Source organism: Trichoderma gamsii (assembly GCF_001481775.2).
Source record: "Trichoderma gamsii strain T6085 chromosome Unknown Scaffold_11.2, whole genome shotgun sequence".
NCBI lineage: Eukaryota > Fungi > Ascomycota > Sordariomycetes > Hypocreales > Hypocreaceae > Trichoderma > Trichoderma gamsii.
Genome location: NW_020171348.1, coordinates 335,141 through 356,621, shown reverse-complemented (window position 1 = coordinate 356,621; position 21,481 = coordinate 335,141). Strand labels below are relative to the sequence as shown.

Here is a 21,481-nt window from a genome sequence, read left to right as displayed (position 1 = left end):
CCTTTTCCATTCCGTCCTATCTCTTATTCAATACAAATCGCAACACAGCCGCTCTTTCAGAGTATCTAATTCATGCAACAGAACGCAAAGCTGAAGCTCTCCTCTCAACTACGTTGATACAGCCGCGGCTAAAATTCGGAACTCCAGCTCCATCTGCAAGATCGGTGGCCTGTGCGCAGCCTCACGTGGCGGCTGATCCAACGCGACTCTCTCTCAATCCGATTGCCTGTCTGCCAAACGGCTGGCTCAGCGGCTCTCGTTTCCAGGCTGATCATTCGATACTCTCTTTTGTTTCTGCAGGAGCCTCGGGCCTCTGACGCTGTGGATGAGACATTTTATCCGTGCGTCTCGAAACGGCTTGGGGAGGGGGTTCTGTTCATAAAGGGGGTTCAAGGCATCTGGGCCGTCTTGTCCAATACAAGGTCATCCAGGTATGGTGCCTCGCCTGCGCCTTGTGTAATGTGACGAGATTCTGATCTGGTTTGGCGCTCAAGCGACAAGGACTCTAATCTTCTGTGTGAGTCCTTGGCGAAGGATCAGTGAGAGCTCCCATTTCCTTGGTTTCAACCTTCTCTTTTTGTCACCAACTATACAACCTCCAGTCGTTGTCGGTTCCGCAGCCCATCTAAAGCGTCTACGGCCGACAACTCACCTCACAACCTAACCAATTTCCCCCATTCTAACACATCGCCCTTCATCGCCAAAGAAATGGCTGAGCCTGCGCAGGGCTATCTAGGGTCTGATGACCCGTCATGCTACAACTGCGGTCTTGGAGGCCACTGGGCCGTTGCTTGTCCGGAACCGACAAGAAGGACTCCTGCGTAAGCTCACTGCCCCTTGTTCTGATATATCGTTACTGTCTAATCTCCGGCCTATTCCTCTTCTTGATTACAATTACCCTGTGTCTAACATATGCAATCTACAGTGGCCTTGCCAAGGCCAATGCCTTGAGGAACTCTCCAAACACCCCTCAAGGCAATGTTCAACATTCTCACAGAGGCCCCAAGAGGTCAAATAAGGGACCTATCATCACAAAATATGCTCCTCCTCCGCCACCACCTTCGCTGCCTCATTCATCCATAGGACATGGTGCGCCGCCATATCCACCACCCGCTGGACCAGCATATCAGCAGCCGAGCCCTCAGTTCCAGAACTCTTTTCCGCATCATCCGCCTCCTATTCACTACTCAGCCAGCTACGGTCCTCCAACATATCAGCCACCGCAGTACCTTCCACCATCTTACGGTGCTCCTCCTGGTCCCCCAATAGGATACGCAGCTCACCCTCCTGTGCCACCAGCACCAGCACCGGCTTCATATCCTCCCTCTTATGGCCCATATCCACCACATGTTGGGCCAGCTGGCTCGCCTGGCTATCCTCCCCCAGCTGCGTATCCTCCTTCTTATCCGCAGCCACCATATGGACCGCCTCCTGTTCATTATCCTCCTCGTGGCGCGCCTGCACATCATTCTCCCTCGGCAGCAACGCCTCCCAAGCCGCCGCGTTCATCTCATACACACTCTTCATTGAAAGAGCCCATGAACGCCTCTCTTCCACCCAAACCCCCCAAGAGCATCCATACACAACATGAGCCGCAACGCGATCATAGGAATAAACGAAAACACGACCGCCAAAACAACAAGCATCGTGATAACAGACGTAAAGACCAAGGGGGCCGGCGTCGCTCTAACCAGAAGATGCAAAACAAGGCCAATCACTCTGGCTCAGCTGCTGGATCTTCACGGAAGACACCGGCGCCGGCTAACACAAACGGCCCCAAAGATCCCAACCTTTCATCAGCCTCTGGCTTGGGAAAGAATGCTAGGGCTGAATCTGAAGCATCAACAAACACAGTTGAGATGCTGCCGTCCAACAATAGAGAGGAGTCTCACCAGGATGATGACCAGTCTCCCCAATCTCATGCTAGGGAGCTTGATGAAGAATCTGTAGCTGTCGACGAGGTATGTGCAATGAACTAACTGAGACATTGAAATTGTACCACTCCTTTGAGCGAATGCTAATTATGCTGAATCACAGCATTTCGAGAATCAGAATGGAGACGAGTCGGAAATTACAACTCAAGGACTTGTCACCAAGACTGGAGCAGTGTCAGCAGGAGACAACGAATCGTTTTCTCAGAACCCTCAAGACAGCGGATATGACAATATCTCAACTCCAAGTAGTCATCAATCTGACAAGCCCCGTCTAAACGGTAAACACAAGCGCTTGGATGACGAGTCGGGAGACGAGAAACGGCCAAAAAAAGCAAAGTCCTCCGAGTCCTTGATAGATGGTCAAAATGGCGCTAAAGAGGGCAGTCGGCAAGAAACGCATAATGATGCAAGACAAGCTCAGGGCGATCATAGCTCACCGACGCGAGACGAAGAGGATGATCAAATTTTGCCCACGCTAGAATCTCGTTCTCGTTCTCGTTCTCGCTCAAGGGAACGATATCAGAAACCAGGGTCCAAATCGAGGAATTCGTCGGTCTCTAGTCGATCCTCCGACTTGAATTCTCTCGAGGCTGAGCTTTTAGGGCGACCAGACAAGAGGTCCTCTACAGAACCGAGCCCTCGTCAACGGCGGGATAGCCTGACGATACCAAAGATGCAACGTCGCCGCCAACGGAATTCAGATTCTGCATACAGGTAAGAGCAGAAAACTTGCTCTATGGGTTGACATGATATAAGTGCTGACCTGAATATAGTCGCCGCTGGTGATGAGCCACCCTGCCATTTATCCAAATGCCAACTATAGTAAATGAGCAACACGTCTATTGGCTCATTCATAACTGCCCATCTCTTTTCTAACCTGAAATTAGAGACATTTCTTCTTAATTTCAATGACAACAGCGCTTGCTTATTGTTTTTAGAAGCTCTACTCGTACCTGTTCCAGAGGCGGTACGCTGTATTTTCTTCCCTTTTTCCCCTCCTCCTTTGTATTTTCCGATCCTCATGGCAATGTGGTCTTTCTCCGGAATAGCTGCGATAAACTATCGCTGGCTTCTATTTCTTTTCGTACTACTACTAGTAAGGCTACTTATTAGTTTGCATGGCTGGCGTTTTGTTAGAATTCACGAGGTATGAGTGAGCTATTATCATTGAATTTTTTTTTTTCTCTTCTTCCTTTTCCACAACAAACCTCGAAACCTTTGTTCTGCAGAAAATCGGATCCTGGATATGGATATATGTTGTCTCATTAAATTAGAGAAAAGTGCAACACTTGCTTGAAAATATTTGAAATCTCATCAATCTCTTTCCTCTGTTTCAAAATGATTTATTTGCACGCTCTATCTTGAGTTTGTCATTTTACTCTGTCGGAATTGTTTCTTCATGAACTTATGTCGGGATCACGGCTACCGAAAGCTCCTCTTTCAGTACCTACATTGTTCAGAGGCTTAGAGTTACAGGCCACTCTATTTATTTTATTTGCCTGTTTATTAATAATAGTATATAGAATAAAAAGGTATACATATCAAATACAAGAATCATGTCAAGATAAAGCCAGCTGATTCTGGTTGTAAGTTGAATCAAATCTTGTTGCGTAAGGTACACCACTACCCTGCAACCTGAGCCCAGCTACCGGCGACTTGTAATTGAATGAAACAACGACCAGGTCTCCCTAAGTCGTCAGTCAATGACATCGGATGAAAATTGACCAAGAGACAAGAATGGGAAAATCTGGTTGGATAGGACAACTCCGTTAAAATGTCTGCATGTCTCGTGATGCCGATGCAAGAGACGTCTCACTTATCACACCCGATGCGGCAATGCGCAATACAGCACACTTTTTACGTCTTCGTGCCTGGAACAGCCCGCCGCTATGGGGCATCGTAGTATTTTACAAGTACATACATGTATGTAGCATGTAATAGCTGCATTGCAGCAGTCCATGCAGAAGAACCCTTGAACAATGCTGCCGCACCGGACATACAAATGCTTGGCGTTTATTGGTGAGAAGAAAAAAAAGCTTTTCTGCGGATGGCGGTTTTTGAGTCAGTGATCGGCAGTTGAGAGCCGCTATTCTGGTCAAGGGTCGGTGTTTAGGCGCAGATGCAGGCTGGGGGTTGGATTTTAGGCCCGGCATTAGGGTCGCATTTTAGGGGGAGGATTTCATATATTTTAGCGCTAGAGGGTGCAGTAGCTCCCGCTTTATGTTGCAGCACCCCGTTGCGTCCTTTGGGTCTGCTTTCTGGGCGGATTCTGGTTATCGCAGCGTTTCATTGATATGTGGATGCCTGAAGGGGCGAATTCAATGGGAATTCTCCTTTCTATAGCAGGAATACATGCAGATACATATCTTTTTCTTTTGAGCCGTTTGGGGTAGTCTGCAAGACGGGAATAGCTAGCCCGACACAAGCAGGACTACAGCAGAGCCCATTGAATAGGTACTATTGGAGTTTACTACTATTGGAGTTTGCTAACCGCCAGACTTTGTTAGACTGTGCCCTATGGCTGATGGCTTTTACAAGTTATGATACAGTTTGACCCAATAGTTGATTTGCTAAGTACATAAGCTTTTACTGCTACTGCTATGGTGGTGGTTGTACATACGAAATACTGCTATCAAAAAGAATCCAAATCAAAACCAAATGTCGCTTCAAATCAACACAGCTCGCTATTTGATGAAAACGACAAACAAAAAGAAGGGAAAAAAGGCATATATGGGGAATAATACATGTCAGGCCAATAAATGCTGATACAAAACGGAAAAGCGTGGTAGTTGCTACAGGACGCTCGGTACCTGAGGCAGACAGATGAAGCACAGCCACGACCTTCTGAAGACCTTCGTCTTGAACATCGTGTTAGCTTCGGCCATTACACAATAAGATACTCGAAACCTCTCTCCTTTAAGCCCTGCAGCCAGTTGGAGCCAATCTCGCCATTGGAGCCTTGGCTGTCTTGCAACTCCCAGGCTGCTTTCAACAGCTCAATGGCCGTGAACAGATAGCCCCATGGGCAAGTCTCCCAGATGCCCAGCAGACGCTTCATCGCCCACGTGCGCTTCTCGTTATCACGGGTTTCTGCTCCAGCAATAAAGGTAGGCCAAGACGTGGCCTTGTAGTACGGATCATCCACACTAATCTGACCCAGATTGCCAAGAATGTCCCCAACAAGGAATTCAGTATCCACTGGCCGGACGGCCCGCACCAGCGGCAATGCCTGCAAGATGTACAAGCAAACAGCGGACCTGTGTGCAGAGGCGATGTGTATACGGCTTTCGATGTCTTGGACCTGGGGATTTTGCCGCAGCTTGTCTGCCCAAGCGGGTATGTCAAATGCAAGCGCCTCATCAATAAGCGTGAGAGCCTCGTTCGCGGCAGACAATGACCAATCTGTGAAAGGTGTTTCGTAAGAAAGCTTGGACGCCACCAGGATGATGCGAAGAAGTTCTGGGGGGCACGAGAGATAACTGTTCACTTCGACGCGCTTCATGACTGGTAGCAATTCGAAAGCGTAACGTGCGATATTGGCGGCAAGACTCCCCGAGGCAAGCGTTGATCCTAATATGTGATATCTGCGAGTTGGTGAAGCAAAATAGTGTCAGTGGTGTTCCGCACAAAAATCTAGGATGCAGTGATTTGTTCGCTAGCATCCCAGTGAGACCAGACAGTCATCACTCACATGAAACAATCAGCCACAACACAGTCACGCAGCATCCTATTGGCCTCACTTCCACCAGCTCCTGGTGTGAGTAATGCCAGAATATTGCTTGCCCCCTCCAGATGCGTCCTCCACCCCTTTGCATCATTCTTCTCCAGGTCGATCAAGTCAAATTTAATAAAGAAATGCATAGCAGCAAGAGCAACCTCACTTCCTCCAGGATCCAAGGAGTCGAGCACCTCCTGCAGGTGGCCCATGGCCTTTTGCTTCGCGGTCAAGGCATCGATAAGTGCTTGCCTGGAAACCAGGTCTTTTGATCGCAGCTGAGCCAGATACCCCCCCGGATCGGTAAGACCTGTGGGAATGGCAGTAATTGGGCGAAAGATGTTGGCCCAGTGTATGGCTGAAGTGGCAACGAGGATTTGAAGCAGCAAAGGATGTCGGTTGGTCAACGGGATAAGATCTCGAAAAGGATTGACCCCTGGCCCGTCTCGGGCCACCAAGTCTTTACAGACACGATCGGCAACTTGGGATGCATTAGCACAAAACCTCGCTCCAATTTTCGACCTACTAGCCTGAATCGTCCCGGGTTGGAGGTCTCTTACAGTGAAATAGATAGTATCGCGAGTTGCGATCGAGGTCCTGGAAAATGGGATCTGTCAGGCTGCCAAGCGCTGCCGGCCTCCACTTCTGAAGCTCCAACGGTGAGTCCTGGATTGGGCTTGAGGCTGCATCTCTTGTTGGCTCCGGTGTAGCCGACATCGCTGCGGCGCTCCTGTTGCGTTTGAGTAGCGGCGAGGGGCGGCGAACAACCGGGATAGATCTGCCCTCGCTGACAGACGCATCATGTGCTGCTTGGTTACCGGGATCAACACCATCGGGGCGGTGGCCAGACGTTGGATCTGGGAAGAGCGGGAAATAGCTGTTGGTGACTGATGATGAGACCTGTCCAGAGCCTGAGCTGAGAGGTCCGCCAAGCGGCGTTCTGCGACTTGGTGATGGCTTCGGATTCCCATGAGCGTCAATCGCCTCCGTCCAGATAAAGACCTTGCCGTAGCCAAGGCACTCCTGCCCTGAGACCGCACATTTGTGGCAGGTCGGCCACGAGCGATCGCAGCGCAGTCGTCGACGGCGGCAGTTGTGACACGGCTTGCTATTGCTTGGCATATATGCCGATAATGAGTGGTCCGGTGGCGGAAACTGTGGATGGTTTTCAAGCTGATATCGAACAAAGAGCCTTTGTCCTGCCTCACTCACTCACTCGCTCGCGTTTAGTCGGTCTAGCAGCGGTCTAGCGACGCGCAACCAGGCCAGCGGACGAGAGCAGCGGTGGTGGAGAGTCGTTCTCACTAGGCGGGCCTTGTTACGCCGTTTGTGGTATGAACATGGCGAGAGTCTTGGGCTGTCTCCAGAATATGACCTCCTTACGCTTAGCAAGAACACGGGCGCACGTGGGCGAAGGGGTAGACGCGGCGCCGGCAGAGATGATGCCTGGAGAGCTCCATGATTCTGAGGCAGTCTTTGAAGGCAGCGTGATGTGGCACGCCATCAGTCCAGCCAGTCGCTATCCACCGGGCAAAGCATGCGGCCCACCATTGTCGCTAGCTACACGACAGTATGATGTTTCCGTCTCCAGTGGCCATGCCGCCGCCCCCGAGCCTAGCTAAGGGTCGTACCAGAGACAAGCTTTCTTCTAGCACAAGCGCACCTAAACGGGAAAGCTCTTGACATTCTCTGCGTCCGATGCGCGGCGACCGTTACGCGGGACCTGCAGGACTGGTCAGCGTTGGAAGCCACCCTGGTCATAGGTCCCGAAGCTTGTTGGCCTGGTCTGCCGCCTATTGTCCATCCAGAGATCACACAAGCGCCCAATACGGAAATCCCTTTACCCTTGGTGCAGCGTCTCGATTTCGGATGTGGGATGGGATTGTGACTTTGAAAGAGGAAACAAACATTACCCTTGCAGAACCTTACGACTAACGATTAGTCTTCCACCGTTCAGCTGTTCAACTGAGGGTAAGATGAATTACTCTTCAGCAGTCACGCTGGGCTTTTAGTACTAGTATTACCTAGTTAACAATATTTTCCGTATATACCCTGCAAACTCTGTGTACTCTGTTATGACCGCCCAAGTCCGGTAACGATCTCCAGCGAATTGGATGGAGCTGAAAGGGTAATTGTAAGAAAAAATTTCTTCTTTTCTTCTGGATCGGAAGAAGACGCAGCCAAAAGGATGCCATGCCGGCGGCTCCTGAGTCCTGTATCCGTCCGTGCCGCCAAAGCAGAGTTACCCCTGCAACATAGTCACGATGTCTTCACAAACTAGCTTCTACAGACCCATTTGGGCTGCTGCTACCGGGATTAACAACTGCCCAACTCTTATCATCCCCACCGGCACTTAATTGCGTCGGTTCTGGAACGAGGTCTATGACACATCAAAATCTTTGCTCGACTCGATATTGAATGACACGACAATGCGAAAGAGCCATGGGTATCGTGAGTATGGGATTAGGAACCATGGGTAGCTACTCTCTACCGTGCACTCGGCTTTCCTCCCGGGCAGAATAGAGTGGACCCCTTTTCAGATCCATAGACCCTATTCTTGTACTGGACTTCCCCAACTGGGAAACCTCCAGACAACTTTTGCGTTTCTTACCATTGTGGCTGGAGGGAGCATGACGAGGCGTGAGAATTTGCAGGCTCATGAAAAGCAAAGCTACGCGGACCGACAACGGAATGTTGTTAATGAGACTGTTCACACCATGGAACTGACCGACGGATGACGATAGCGCATAGCTAAGGCGTATCATCTGGCAGAACATGATTCGGGGCGTGTAAATTCTGCTTGGTGGTGGCCCCGTGTCCGTACGAAGGCGAGAAGACTATAAAAGAGGATGATGGCTCTTGGTTCAAAGCTCAAGACACTGGTATTAGTATCAGTGGACGGATATACTCTGCTAAAGAGTGCTTGAATAGCTCTTGGCTTGCACTTTTTGAGAGTATCATACCCTTTTTATATCTGTCCAATTGCTTGTCTGTTGCAATGGCAGAAAATGAGAACCAACCTGTCCAAGATGCCGTCGTCCTTGCTGCAGAGACGGACGATGAGCTTTCTCAAACCATCGACGTTGAGAAGCTAGGAAGACAGCGTCCTGCAGCGTTTTCTTCTGCTTGGATGGAAATCGCCTTTGTCGTCTCTATCCTGGGCTCCCTTTCTATGGCGGTGGGTCATCTATCATCAACAAATACGGGCAAGACAAGTCACATTCCTTCGTTCACGGGGAACTAGCACATGTCTTGCGATCTCCTGCAGCCCTATACGAGAAGTAGAGAAGAGCTAATCAGTGCCTCATTCATCTAGGACTTTGTCATTAGCGGTTTCCAAGTCGTCTTGCCTAACTTGGTTGAGCCACTCGACATCCCCTTCGAAGCACAAACATGGCCCTCGAGCGTCTTGACTCTGACGGCGGGTGCATTCCTGTTCCCCCTTGGGCGGCTGGCGGACATGTATGGAGGATATCTGCTCTTCAACGGAGGTATAGCGTGGTTCGCGGTGTGGTCCATCATTGGTGGCTTCACCCGCAACTTCATCATGCTGGTCATCTGCCGTGCCATGCTGGGCATTGGCGCAGCGGCGTTCCTCCCTGCTGGTATTTCCCTGCTTGGTCGTATCTACAGGCCCGGGCCGAGGAAGAACATCGTGTTTAGTCTGTATGGCGCTCTTGCTCCTTTGGGCTTCTTCGCGGGCATCATTGTCGGTGGCATGGCCCAAGACTTGCTCTCCTGGCGATGGTTCTTCTGGCTGGGCGGCATACTATCAGCCGTTTTTGGAGTGGGAACCCTTTTGACTGCTCCACGCGACTATGAGGAGGCACGAAAGATGAATGTCAAGATGGACTGGTGGGGAGTGTTTACGACTGTGCCGGGGTTGATGCTGCTCATTTATGCATTGACTGACAGCGCTAATGCTCCCGGTGGATGGGCCTCTCCTCGGATCCTGGTTACACTCATTCTTGGCCTCATCTTCCTTGGTGCGGCTGTGTATGTTGAAGGCTGGGTTGCTGAGTCACCACTTATTCCGGCAGACATCTTCCGCGTCAAGTGCATGAAGAGAATGTTGCTTTGCCTATTCATCACATGGGGAGTGTTCAACATCTATCTCTTCTATGCCAACTTCTAGTAAGCTTTCTCTTGGTGCCTCATTTACAAAGGCGTGTTAACTAACAGAGATGACAGCATCGAGACGATTTTGAAGAAGTCTCCACTGATCACTGCGGTTTACTTTGCCCCCTGGGCAGCAGGCGGCCTTGTTCTAGCCACGACAAGCGGCCTCATCCTTCATATGCTCTCCGGCAAAGTGCTCATCATCATATCTGGCATCTCAAAGGTTATTGCGGTGCTCCTGTTTGCACTTATTCCTGATGATCCCAACTACTGGGCGTGGATCTTCCCGGCTATGCTTTGCGAAGCCGCCTGCGTTGACGTTTTGTGGACTGTGAGCAACGTCTTTCTGACGACAAGTCTGCCAAAGAACCGTCAGGGATTAGCTGGTGCGCTCATTAGCGTGATGCTCTTCCTTGGAGGAGCCTTTTTCTTGGCTATTGCCGATGTCGCCAAGGAGCAGTTTGTGTTGAACGGGCTGGATCTTAAACACCAATACAAGAGCGTCTTCTGGATCGGTGTGGGGCTTGCCGGCTTAGCCCTTGTCATTTGTTTCTTTATGGACTTGGACAAGGCTGGTGGTGACTTGACGGTTGATGAAAAGGAAATTCGAAAATTGAGCAATGCCTCTTCGGAAGTGTCGTCAGTTTCTGAATCTGCTACTGGCGGCGCTCGAGTTGAGCCGATGACAGGTGTGATTGTTGATTCAACTGAGCAGACTGAAGAGAAGGAAAGCAAAGCGGCTGCTTGATGGATGGTTTGTTAAAGAATTTGAGATTCTAAGGGTATCGCATTTAGCGTGGATTTGATGGGAAGCAAGGCGTTTGGATATCAAAAATTGGGAGCGTTTTGTATAGGATTTATGGATAAGGCAGAAAGGTATTGTCACCAAAAGAGCATCGGATAGTTAACAATAGGCGACATTTAACATAAGAATTTCATTTATTGGAATAATTGATGCTTGAATGATCAAGGTCATTTCATGGAAACATTACAGTAGTGTGAATGAAATGCAACTGACGTTTTGATACTCTCTCCGCACACGGGAAACTGCTGCAGAAGATGTGCAGAGCTAAATAAAAGTGCGCCATGAGTCTCCGGATGGAGCTTTGGAGACAGCGATCAGCGTAAACGGAGGCATATGTCATTAATACCCAAGTGCTCTGTAAACTATTGAACTTTAATTCTGCCAAAGCTGCTGATGACTTGCGCAATTCTTGTATCATGTTGACCCGTCGAGGTAGGTCGACCAAATCGATACTGAGGCTGGCAGAGGAACCAATGCGCTCTATTCATAAATCTAAAAGTGGAGGGAGCTTTCCAATAACCGTACCTGCCCGCTTGGCTAAGCGGTATAGCGTGTCACTAGTACTTCTGTGATATGACAAGGTGATCAGTTCGACTCTGATAGTGGGCATTCTTTTTTTGGCTTTTTTAGTATTCATATGTCTTTAGTACTTCTGTGATATGACAAGGGACTCTGATAGTGGGCAGTCGTTTTTGTATTGTTTTTTGCATCCATTCTTTCATGAGTTATTAGAATCAGAGAGCAAATTGTTTCAGTTATACTGACGTTCGGCAGCTTAAGACAATTCTTTTCTAAACCTTGTTGCTGAAAATGCAATACACTTGGTTGTGAGTACACTTGGTTGTGATACGAGACATGCTTTTTCCTTGGTAAATAGTCTCTTTTTAACCAAGAACCTTGATACTCTTTTGTAGATCACAGTTCTACTTTCGTTTCATTCCTATCTGCCTTTGAATGGTGCAAACAATACCGAGCCTACATCTACCTCTAAGTTGTGCGAGACCGCTGCTGGTGCGATTGGATGCCCGCGATGATCCTCGAGTATCTGTTGACATTTGTCCCTCGTTATATCCCAGAGCCCAACAATATTATCCCATGACCCTGATGCAACTAGGTTTACCAAGTGAGGAAAGGCTGTTGGAAAACTATAGCTGTTTACCTCTAGTGTTTGTTGGCTTTTACCCGTTGCTGTATCCCAGAGCTTGACAGCCTTATCCAATGACGCTGATGCTTCGAGCGTTTGTTGGCGTTTGCCTGTTGTTACATCCCAGAGTTTGATAGTCCTGTCCCCCCATGATCCTGATGTCAATAGCTTTGAGTCGTTCGAAAATGCCACTGAACTGATCCGACCGTTATGGTCCTCAAATATTTGTTGACGATGGCTCCCCACCGCACCCTTTTTAAGTAGTAAATTGACGACATCCTGATGACCCTTCTCGGTAGCCACCTCCAGCGCCGTCTGGCCGTTATTATCCACGGAGTCAACTCGTACTTTGCCCATATCGATCAACACTCCAACTACATCAACGTAGCCCTTAGTTGCAGCTGCATGCAACGGTAACCATCCATCCTCATTCGTGATAGTTGCATCAGTACCTCCGCAGAGAAGAAGCTCAACTATTTTCGCATAGCCATCCTCGACAGCCCAGCGAAATAGTATTGAATCTCTTATTTTCTCCAATTCCTCTTTGTTTTCATGTTTGTAACCATCAATGTGACGGAGTTGGTCCAACTCGATTTGCGTATCTATCCATTTATTGGATAACTGCTGGTGCTTTCCCCCATCGTTTGCTAGCAGTTTAGATAGACTGGTCCTTTCTTCAACTTTGCAACCTTTTTCTTTATTCAATTCTTCTTTTTCCCTTTGGAGCTTTGCCAGCTCAACGTCTATTTCATCTTGTCGAAGTTTGATTTGATCTAATCGGATGTTGATAGCTTTAGATATCTGGGATAGTCGTTGCCACTCTTCGTCCTTTTTTCTGCCATCTTTAATCATTTGAACTGAGTCCTTCATTAGATTGAATTTCTGCAGCTGCCTTCTTGCTGCTTTAGCTATGTCCTCCAGCTGCAATTTGCTGCCTGTGTCGAGTAGCCGCACAATTGTCTCATGCCCGCTCATAGCGGCCCAAGAAAGTGGCGTCAGACTCGAATAGTCTTTCGCCCGTGAATTGGCGCCCTTGTGAAGCAGCAGTCGCACTAATACCTCATGCCCATTTTCAGCAGCCCATGAAAGTGGTGTCCGGCCGGAGTCATCCTTAGGGTCCCAGCCAAGTGAGTCGAGCGGAGATTGTATTACTTGCTCGATTCCGAAATAGGCCGCCAAGTGAAGCCCCCTCGCTCGCTTTGGAACATCTTGGCTATAACCAGGCTTTCCCGACTCTTTGACGGCGAACAATGCTTGGCTTGACGCTTGCATTTTTGCTTCCTTCATGAGAAAATCTAAAACTAGATGACCAAGGGTAGATGACTCTCGAGCATGGTGGCCCCAATTATGAGCTGCATAATCATAAAAGGGATATGAGTGAAGCCGCTGTTCAAACGCGCTATCTGTTGATGAAACTCCAGTTTCAAAGATATCGAATGAGAGATAGGTGATGCAAACCCTTGCAATTTCGTTGTTGGCATCTGGAAACCATTCATTTTGCGTCTTCTCGAAGTATTCCCGAGCCGTATAATGCGACAGCCGAATGACATTGCTGTCTTCGTCGACCGTCACAAGTCCAGCGCAAACAGATATTAGATCTTGAAAATGTGGAACGTCCTTTTCGTCGAATTCGCAGCTATCAATGCAGATGGCAAGAGCATGCTGGAGCTCTGATATAATCAAAGGCCGTTTGGCGCGAGTGACCCATGACAGAACAGACTTGGCAAACTTGAAAGATTTTGGGCCTTGATGCTCTACTCTCTTCATAATTTGCTGATATGCGATGTTGTACGCTTCTGAGCCTTTGGGAAGATTCTTCAACCTTTTTCTAACATCGTGGGGTAATTTGGCATCTAAGAGGGAATCCAAGTCCAACTTTGCTAATAGAAACCTGGAGAGCTGATTAGCTGATGTAAACTCGCGCAGTTAGATCATACGTACATGCCATCGGCGGCTATTGCTATTCCATTAGAGGCTTCTGTTCGCATCTCGAGCAAAGTCTTTGACCGTCCTTGTGAGATTTGGCTGTCTATATATGTACGTATGTCATCATCGCTTGCGCGGATTTCCAACCAAGTGCTCCTGTCGAATCTCTCCATGATATCTGTGATGCGCCTCGAAGTCGCCAAGATTTTTGCTCCACACTGTTGAAGAAAAAATAGACCTTCAATAAATCTCATCTGGCAATTGTTGGATGCTTGACACTCGTCGAGGGCGTCTGCAACGATGAATACCTGTTTATAGCTCATTTTGATTATAGATTGGAGGATACTCGAGACCGTCTCAAATGTGGGGCGCACCCCCTTTCTCTCAAGATCACAATAGAGAATTTTGATATTGAGTGGTAGAGAAGATAGGCCACCAGCTAATTGCTTTAGCAGACTCGCAAACAAGCCTTCAATGTTGTGCTCTTCTTGTTGCCAGAAGTTGAGGTATATGTAAGCAATACCAACTTTTGAATCGTTTGCGAAGCGTGAAAGGAGATAGTCAATCACAATAGCTGCGAGAATCGTTTTACCTGCTCCAGGTATCCCTGGGCAGAATAGCATCTGCTTGTCAGCCTCGACCCATTCCCTGAACTTGGCGCTATTTAGAAACCATTGGCCAGTTCCTTCTTGACGCGCTCCCATATGTATATGATGCTGGATACTATAATCTTTTGGCGTTAACCAGTTCAGAATTTCTCGATTTTCATTCCCTTGAGCTATCGAGGCAATCTTGGTAATATTTGCTTCACTTGTGGATACTATTTTATGGACTGTATAATGCCAAATATTAATTACATTTAGTGGACTTTGCCTTGGCTTTGAACTCTCAACTTACCGTCAGCAATCATGTCCTGGATAAACATTTCTCTTTGAATATCGCCTGACTGTACGTATTGCAAAAGATCCTTCGCAAAAGCCGCCGCTACAACAGCTGCGTATTCCTGCCAAGTATCATTCTTGTGTGAATCAGCGTAGTCACATACGCCCCGGATGACGACGCAAGGAAAATTATTCATTAGTCCCGCTGCTTCCATATCAACACAAAGGACCTGTCCACCAAGATCCTTGTTGAGCTGATTTCTGAAACTGGCATCACGGATGACGCGATTTCCCGACGCAATAAGGCCATAATGCACGGATGGATTTCTAGGTTTCCTTTTCACAGTCTGAGCTTTGTCGCAATGCGCGCAATCGTCTTCCTCGTCTTCCTCATCCTCATCAACTCCCCTCTCTTTGATGACGTGGGCGTAAGTTGATTTGAATAGCACATCTTGGTGAGATTTTGGTACCAAATATTTCGAAGCCAAGTCCGGCCAGTCTCTTTGTAAGGCCTGTAGGAATGCTGGTATTTTATTACCACCAAGAGCATGTGCAGTCTGAATTTTCCCCAAGGCTGTAAGGAGTGAGGTGGGTGGATTGCTCAAGGCTCCAGTACGTTCAAAGAGTTTTCCATGTTCTTTTCCCATGTCCCATTGGACGACGCCGGGAAATTGTCCTGTAGGAGAGCTCACAACCACATCTCCGAGTCTGACGTTGGGAGGAACACCACCCCCGATGCCGACCAATAAGCCAATTTTGATCCGCGAAAAGGTGGAGATCATCCAAGTGGCGATAGTTGCCGCAGAGTTGGCGCCAATCTGCCCTAGAGGTAGACAAGCAATGACAATATTGTGCTCGCCTATGGATCCGAGAGTATAACTGTTAGGGTCGCCAGGAGGGTTCTGAAGATCGGGATGCCGTTTGTCTAGCATAACCGTCGCTGCTGTTTGTTCCTTTGGCAATGCACAGACCCATCCTATGGTATAATCATTGTAGGATCTGGACTTTGTGGTTGCCATGGCAGATAATGAGGCAATCCAAGTCATGGTTTCGTTGTAGGAAAGTAGAGACTATGGTGCTACCTTTGCTTCGGTCGGATATATATGGCCTCTCGCGAATGCGGTTGGCAATTTAACCCGCCCAAGGACTAGATAAGCACAAGAGATTATTGAAGAAGATAGAACGAGAACAAAAGCTCTCATTACGACACATGAATTGCCGATGCAATAGCCAATATGTATTTCTTTTAATGCGCCCAAATCTTTACAACTAGTGAGCCGTAGAATGAAGCTTTCTTGCGGCCCAATCCTGAGCCTGATTTTGCCGCGTGATCCTATCTGGGGAGCCCACATGTAGCTGTGCCACGCTGGTAGGCATCTAATAGGCATCCGATGTTGAATACATGCACCCTGTTCTTCCAGGCTGCGATAGCTGCATGAAAAAAAAAATTGGACCAATAAGGTCAGCTTTCGGTGAAGTATGCTGCAGCTATCGCACCATGTCGGGCTTCAATTCCATCAACTGGCAGGGGATTGGTCTGAAATCGAGAAACTTCGGGTCATTTAGGAGACAGTAAGTAGGTTCCTCCGCAGGCAGTACCCGTAGCTCTGGAAATTGTGATTTCAACGACTTTGGAAGTTACTTTCCCGGAAAGCGCACTTGGCAGTATGACGGTAGCTGTAAGCACTTGGGATTGTTCATTAGAAACTCTTTCTTAGAGCAAAGGGTGGTCGATCAGAGTCTCCTCTGAAGATTTGCCTACTATTGAAAGTCCTTCCGGCTTTTCAGATGATCTTGACGACTGAACACTGGTTTATCGTCTATTTTCTTAAGAGTTCTTGCATATATTAGTAATTGAAAATACGGTATCAGGCCGAAGCTACTTGGGTTCGAGCATTTTGAAAGGCATTCGGCCAAGGCATCGAGAAGGTCGGTAGTGTCTTCTCTTATCTTTGACCTTTGCCGAATCTTGAAATACAATGAAGACGGCAGCAATGAAAAGCGTTGAGGCCCAAAGACCAAACCTTGAATTCATATATTGTAGTCCGAAGCCACTCTTGTCTTTTCAGCTTTGGATGTGCGTAGCATGCACAAAATTTGTATTTGCATATTCCGATCTCATCCCGTATGCCAGAGGTGAAAAGATTCAAATTCTGAGCCATTTTTTGTATTGATGCTGCATCGAAATAGCGAATAAGGCAAATCATATATTGTAGAATATCGATGATACGAGCCAGGATAGACAGCTCTAGTATAGAAATGTCATGACTGGGCTCCGCAGGAAGAGTGTTTAATAGATGACCGACAAGTCTAGATAGCAGCTGGACAAAGAGTATCTGCTAGTCATCTTTACTTGGGCAAGGCGAATTTGATAGAAATTCTTAGTAATACAGAGCTGCCTAAGGCCCTGGTGAATAAATCTAATCCACTCTAACCATATAATCACAACGCCCATTGAACATACATGGTTCTCACCAAGAAACAAGATTATCAGGTTGCCTATCATAGATGAAGGGGGCGGTGCAAATAGTGTAACCGCTAACTTTAATTCTTCATTCTTGCTCGCTGAACTGCTAAGTGCACTTGCGTGCATAAAAGAAATGATGACTTCAAGGAAAGTTGTATTTGCATCTGCCTCTACCTACGTTAAGAAGAAACCCTTACCCTGTATTAATCATTTCTGCTTTACAGCAACAAAATCAGAGCTACAGGCGTAAAACATGCTTGTATCCGGACATGAAACAACAAAAGATCACCGAAATCTTAAAACGTAACACGCTTTGTAGGATGGAGACTACACAAAACTAATAGTATTCAATGCATAGCTGCTTGAAAAAACGTTAAGTGTTTGAGAAATGCGCAGGTGGTGCAGGCGTTCATAGAACATTCTTTATCTCGAGGAGAAACTGGATTTCCCGGCTGCCTCTGATAGATGAAGGGGGCGGTGTAAATTGTTCAATCGCCGACGTCGATACATTGCTTTCGCTTACTGAGCGGGTGGTTGTTCAACTTATACGTGTGTACGTGGTAGAAATGACGAATGCTATTAATAGATAGCCAGCACTGCCCAAGTTCCTTTTAAATCCTTTCTGCGTCGAGAGTGAGCTTTTGAACTGAGCCTGGGACGCAACCACAGTCATACACGTCCTGCGAGCAATTTTATTGAATTATTCTGTGAAACTCAAGCATGATAGAGAAATACTGGTTTATCCTGAATCAGAGTCATTATCCGCCTCCTCACCTTCCAAAGAGCGGTTTCGGTATTGGGAACAGGGCGATTTGCTTGGGACACATCATTCTGGATCTCACTATTCCAGACGGAGTCATCAACTGGAGCGAGAAAGGTATAGAATTTACGTCGTCCGTTGAAGCCTACACACAGAATCCTGGGACCTGGACTGGGAACGAGACACGGGCCTAGAGCCTGGACAGGCTGCAAGTCTAAGAGCGCCGATCAGAGCTAGAACGCTACCTTCTGCGAAACAGCAGACTCAACTTGCTTTTGAGCGCACCGTGAAGAACTATGAAGAGTTCGATACTCTGGATCAATATATTATTCAGGTGGATCCTGAGTTCATTGGGACGATTCTCGGAGCCGAGGCGGTGGCTGCTCGTATAGAACAAACCAAAAGTGTTCAGCTGCTTGGGCTTAGTGATAGTTGGAGCGTATTCATGATCACAGGCATTATTGTTGTAAGAGGCGCCTAAAAGAAACCTGAAGAGAGCGGAATATCTGAAGCAATGTCTCATCAACCGCCAGGTAGTCCACCACCTTTGCATAGGAAGATCCCGTTGCTGATAATAAGCCAACTCATTATGAATAAGAAACGTTGCCGAACTAGCGTCAATTAGCGCAGCAGCGAACTTTGCGAATCAAAACAGCACCTCTTGTTGAACAGAAAAGACAGCCGACTTCGTTTGGGCCGTGAGGCTCAAGAAGATATGGAAAGATGCCACGGAACAAGATTGGAATGCTAGAAGAGTGAGTAAAGGGGCCGTCGCCTCTCTCAGACCATGGAGGCACAAACTTCAAAGCGTACTTTAATGAGAGTTGTTCGCCGTTGGAACGTTCTAGACCCTTGACCTACCTGATGAAGAGGGCATGATGTGCACCTGCATCCTCATACACCTGCAGAACGTGATCGGACGTTACTTACGAATGGCTGCGTATAGTTGCGCGATCATGCTCTCTTGTATATTTACCTACGACATTGGGTGGGAATGAATGGTCATTCTATCGCTTCGAACGAGTCCTTGTCACGAGTGCTGGAGTGCGCATACTCTGCTGAGCTATATTTTGAATTATATTCATTTGTCGAACGGTATTAATTAGCAAAAAGGAAACTGCAAATGATGGACTAGGTACGAATGCTTGTTGATGCACTTAAAAACTCAGTACTTGATTCAAAATTGTACATTTGCTATTTACAATATCCCACACTCCACTATGTGAATCATTTGAGAGCTTTTGACTTGAGTAATAGTATTTGAACATTGGAATGACGATGAACATTTCTGAGAAAATGCCCCTACCGTTTAAAAAGTATAACTATGCGACCCATCTGGGCTCGCTGGTACCCACCAGCTTCCTGTTCAATCTCGTATAATGCCACCATAACGAAAAGCTCAAGACAGTTCCCATAGCTAGAAACCCAGCATTAATGCCATGTCCTAAGCGGTAGAATGGCGCATCTTGCGCTCGATAGATCCAAACACCTATGATCTGACCAGGTCCCGTAAAAGCAATGTTAAGTCCCGTAGCCAGAGATCCAGCGGTGGTAGTTCGCACATTATCTGAGATCCAGGCGCATAGTGGAGGCAGACCTGCAAAGACACCGGCGGTACTAATGCAAAGCATAGCATAACGGGCAGCAAAAAGATGGCCGGGTAAACAAGCTGTAAAGGATGTGTTAGCTTGAAGCCCATTATGGATTTGCGATAGAAACAGCCTGACCTTGAATGATGAAAGCAACAGTGCCAAAAAGAAAGCATCCGCCAGCCACAAGGCCTCTTGTCCTCTGGCGATCGGATATCATGGCTAAGACGAGAGTCACGACATATGCGACTGCATATGGAGGGATAGTGAAAAGCTGGGCCTGAAGGTTCTTGTACCCAAGCCCAGCGACAATCGTAGGGGCAAAGAGCGAGAGAGATGAGACGCCGACACCGATGCACAGATAAGTCACATAGTGCACATACAATCTGACATCCTTGAGAGTTGCTTTTGCATCTTCCCAGTTGAGTTTTGCGGCCCTGTAGGAGATTAGTACATCTTCATGCCGATGAAAAGAATATCTGCGTACCCGTGGGACGAGTTTACGCCAAGGCGTAGCACTTGGATGGCCTTTTCCTCTTCGGTAAGCCAGTTGGCTTTTTCTGGATAACTCGGCATAAAAAGGAATGTCAAGATTCCCAGAGCAACTGTATAAAGGGTACAAAACATTAGACGGCTCATGTATACGAGACAAAGAGGTAAGGGACTGATGCTTACTGGAGGGAACGCCTTCGACGATGAATAGCCAGCGCCAACCTTCTAGCCCAGCTCTGCCATCCAGATGTCCAACACCAAAGGCGATAGCACTATTGAAGAACAGCCACTATTAGCTATCTTCATAACCTGCCATCATCGCAGTGATAGACTTACCCGCCAAAGGCACCAGCCAGTGTAGCGCTGCAAAGGAACAAAGCGATTCGAGTCGCTCTCTCCTCTGCTTTATACCAGAAACTCATGAAGAAGACCATTCCAGGAAATATACCAGCCTCAAAAGCACCAAGGAAGAATCGAAGTGCAGATGTGCTAGCAAAGCTTTTCGCTCCGGCAATGGCTGTGCAGAAGGCTCCGAAGCCAATGACCAAGAAGCCTAGCCAACTATTTGATAAAGAAGACGTTGTTAGCCCACGAGCAACTTAATGATGCATATGGAATATCGTACTAATTAGGCTGGAGGGCCTTTGCGGCGAGATTGCTCGGCGCCTCGAAGATGGAATATGCCACCAAAAAGACCATGAGGGCAATGGTGTACTCTTTGGTGGTCATGTGTGTTGAATCCAGTAAATCGTGGCCCTTGTCGGCATTGAGAATCTTTGCATTACCTGTTTTTGTAAATACTTAGCTGATACAATGTATGTTTTCCAAAGAGAGATTGCTGGGGCATACCGATATTGGATCTATCCATGTAGCAAAGGAGGTAGATTAAAACGGTAAAAGGCATTAAACGCGTGTCAATTTTGCGTACGATTCTAAGTAGTAAAACGCCATGTCAGCTTCTTTCTGCATGAAACCATTAATTTTAGGGACTTGCCTCTTCTCAATGGACGGATCAATGTCTTGAGCACGCTCAAAGTGAGAGCTGACGCCATCTTCAATGGTCTTTGGTAGCTTTTCATCTTCCATGGCTTCCAAAAATGATAACTTGAGATCTATAAACAGATGGTTGTACCACAGCGTCAGAGGTAAAAGTAGATATGAACTAACGCATCTAAGCTGCAGCCCTGGAAAGAGACTGTGAATCAGCTAAAGGGGGAGAGAATTGGACAGCATATATAATCGAAATAAACGGAAAGAACGGCAAAAGAGGGGATAGCAAGACAATATTGGAGTCGATATCCCTTCACAGTCTCAAAAGCCGCCAAAATGTTGAGATGAAGTCTTGGTCATGCACCCTCCGTTGACAGAAAGGTAAGACATGCAGGCCCTTCACAGTCCCCCTCCCCGCCCTTGCTTAGTGGCAGTCTCCCCATGGGGAAATGTTAGTGGTATCAAGATTAGCCGGTAGACGACAGGCGAGGGCAAATGGGAGCAGTTCAACAATGATGCTAGTGGAGATGGCTTGTTCATGTTAGCGCTGGTTCGGATCCGGTAGATGGTTCAGCTGCGGAGATGGTGCGGAAACGCCTGGTGGTTTGACAAGCTAGTCGCATGGCTTTTGAGTTGTAGCTAATGGGAGTACTCGTGAT

At 47.6% G+C, this 21,481-nt stretch overlaps 5 protein-coding genes across 5 annotated transcripts; 2 read left to right on the top strand and 3 right to left on the bottom strand.

Moving 5' to 3' along the window:
• Positions 1 to 708: 708 nt before the first annotated feature.
• Positions 709 to 2,720, top strand: TGAM01_v204018 (hypothetical protein; the record flags this gene model as incomplete). The annotated part of the gene is made up of 4 exons (XM_018800566.1): positions 709 to 821; positions 926 to 1,961; positions 2,038 to 2,648; positions 2,708 to 2,720. The coding sequence occupies 4 exons, from the start codon at positions 709 to 711 to the stop codon at positions 2,718 to 2,720; spliced, it is 1,773 nt and encodes a 590-aa protein (XP_018666031.1).
• Positions 2,721 to 4,818: 2,098 nt separating this feature from the next.
• On the bottom strand, positions 4,819 to 6,771 carry TGAM01_v204017 (hypothetical protein; the record flags this gene model as incomplete). The annotated part of the gene is made up of 3 exons (XM_018800565.2): positions 4,819 to 5,518; positions 5,626 to 6,130; positions 6,210 to 6,771. The coding sequence occupies 3 exons, from the start codon at positions 6,769 to 6,771 to the stop codon at positions 4,819 to 4,821; spliced, it is 1,767 nt and encodes a 588-aa protein (XP_018666030.2).
• A 1,876-nt stretch (positions 6,772 to 8,647) lies between these two features.
• Positions 8,648 to 10,516, top strand: TGAM01_v204016 (major facilitator superfamily transporter; the record flags this gene model as incomplete). Its single annotated transcript, XM_018800564.1, has 3 exons — positions 8,648 to 8,827; positions 8,966 to 9,783; positions 9,841 to 10,516. 3 exons carry the CDS (start codon positions 8,648 to 8,650, stop codon positions 10,514 to 10,516), a joined length of 1,674 nt encoding a protein of 557 aa, XP_018666029.1.
• Positions 10,517 to 11,513: 997 nt separating this feature from the next.
• Positions 11,514 to 15,570, bottom strand: TGAM01_v204015 (hypothetical protein; the record flags this gene model as incomplete). Its single annotated transcript, XM_024549331.1, has 3 exons — positions 11,514 to 13,608; positions 13,659 to 14,475; positions 14,541 to 15,570. The coding sequence occupies 3 exons, from the start codon at positions 15,568 to 15,570 to the stop codon at positions 11,514 to 11,516; spliced, it is 3,942 nt and encodes a 1,313-aa protein (XP_024405916.1).
• Positions 15,571 to 19,073: 3,503 nt separating this feature from the next.
• TGAM01_v204014 (hypothetical protein) lies at positions 19,074 to 20,918 on the bottom strand (the record flags this gene model as incomplete). Its single annotated transcript, XM_018800562.1, has 8 exons — positions 19,074 to 19,420; positions 19,479 to 19,777; positions 19,828 to 19,945; positions 20,016 to 20,104; positions 20,169 to 20,393; positions 20,458 to 20,617; positions 20,682 to 20,692; positions 20,761 to 20,918. 8 exons carry the CDS (start codon positions 20,916 to 20,918, stop codon positions 19,074 to 19,076), a joined length of 1,407 nt encoding a protein of 468 aa, XP_018666027.1.
• Positions 20,919 to 21,481: the final 563 nt, after the last annotated feature.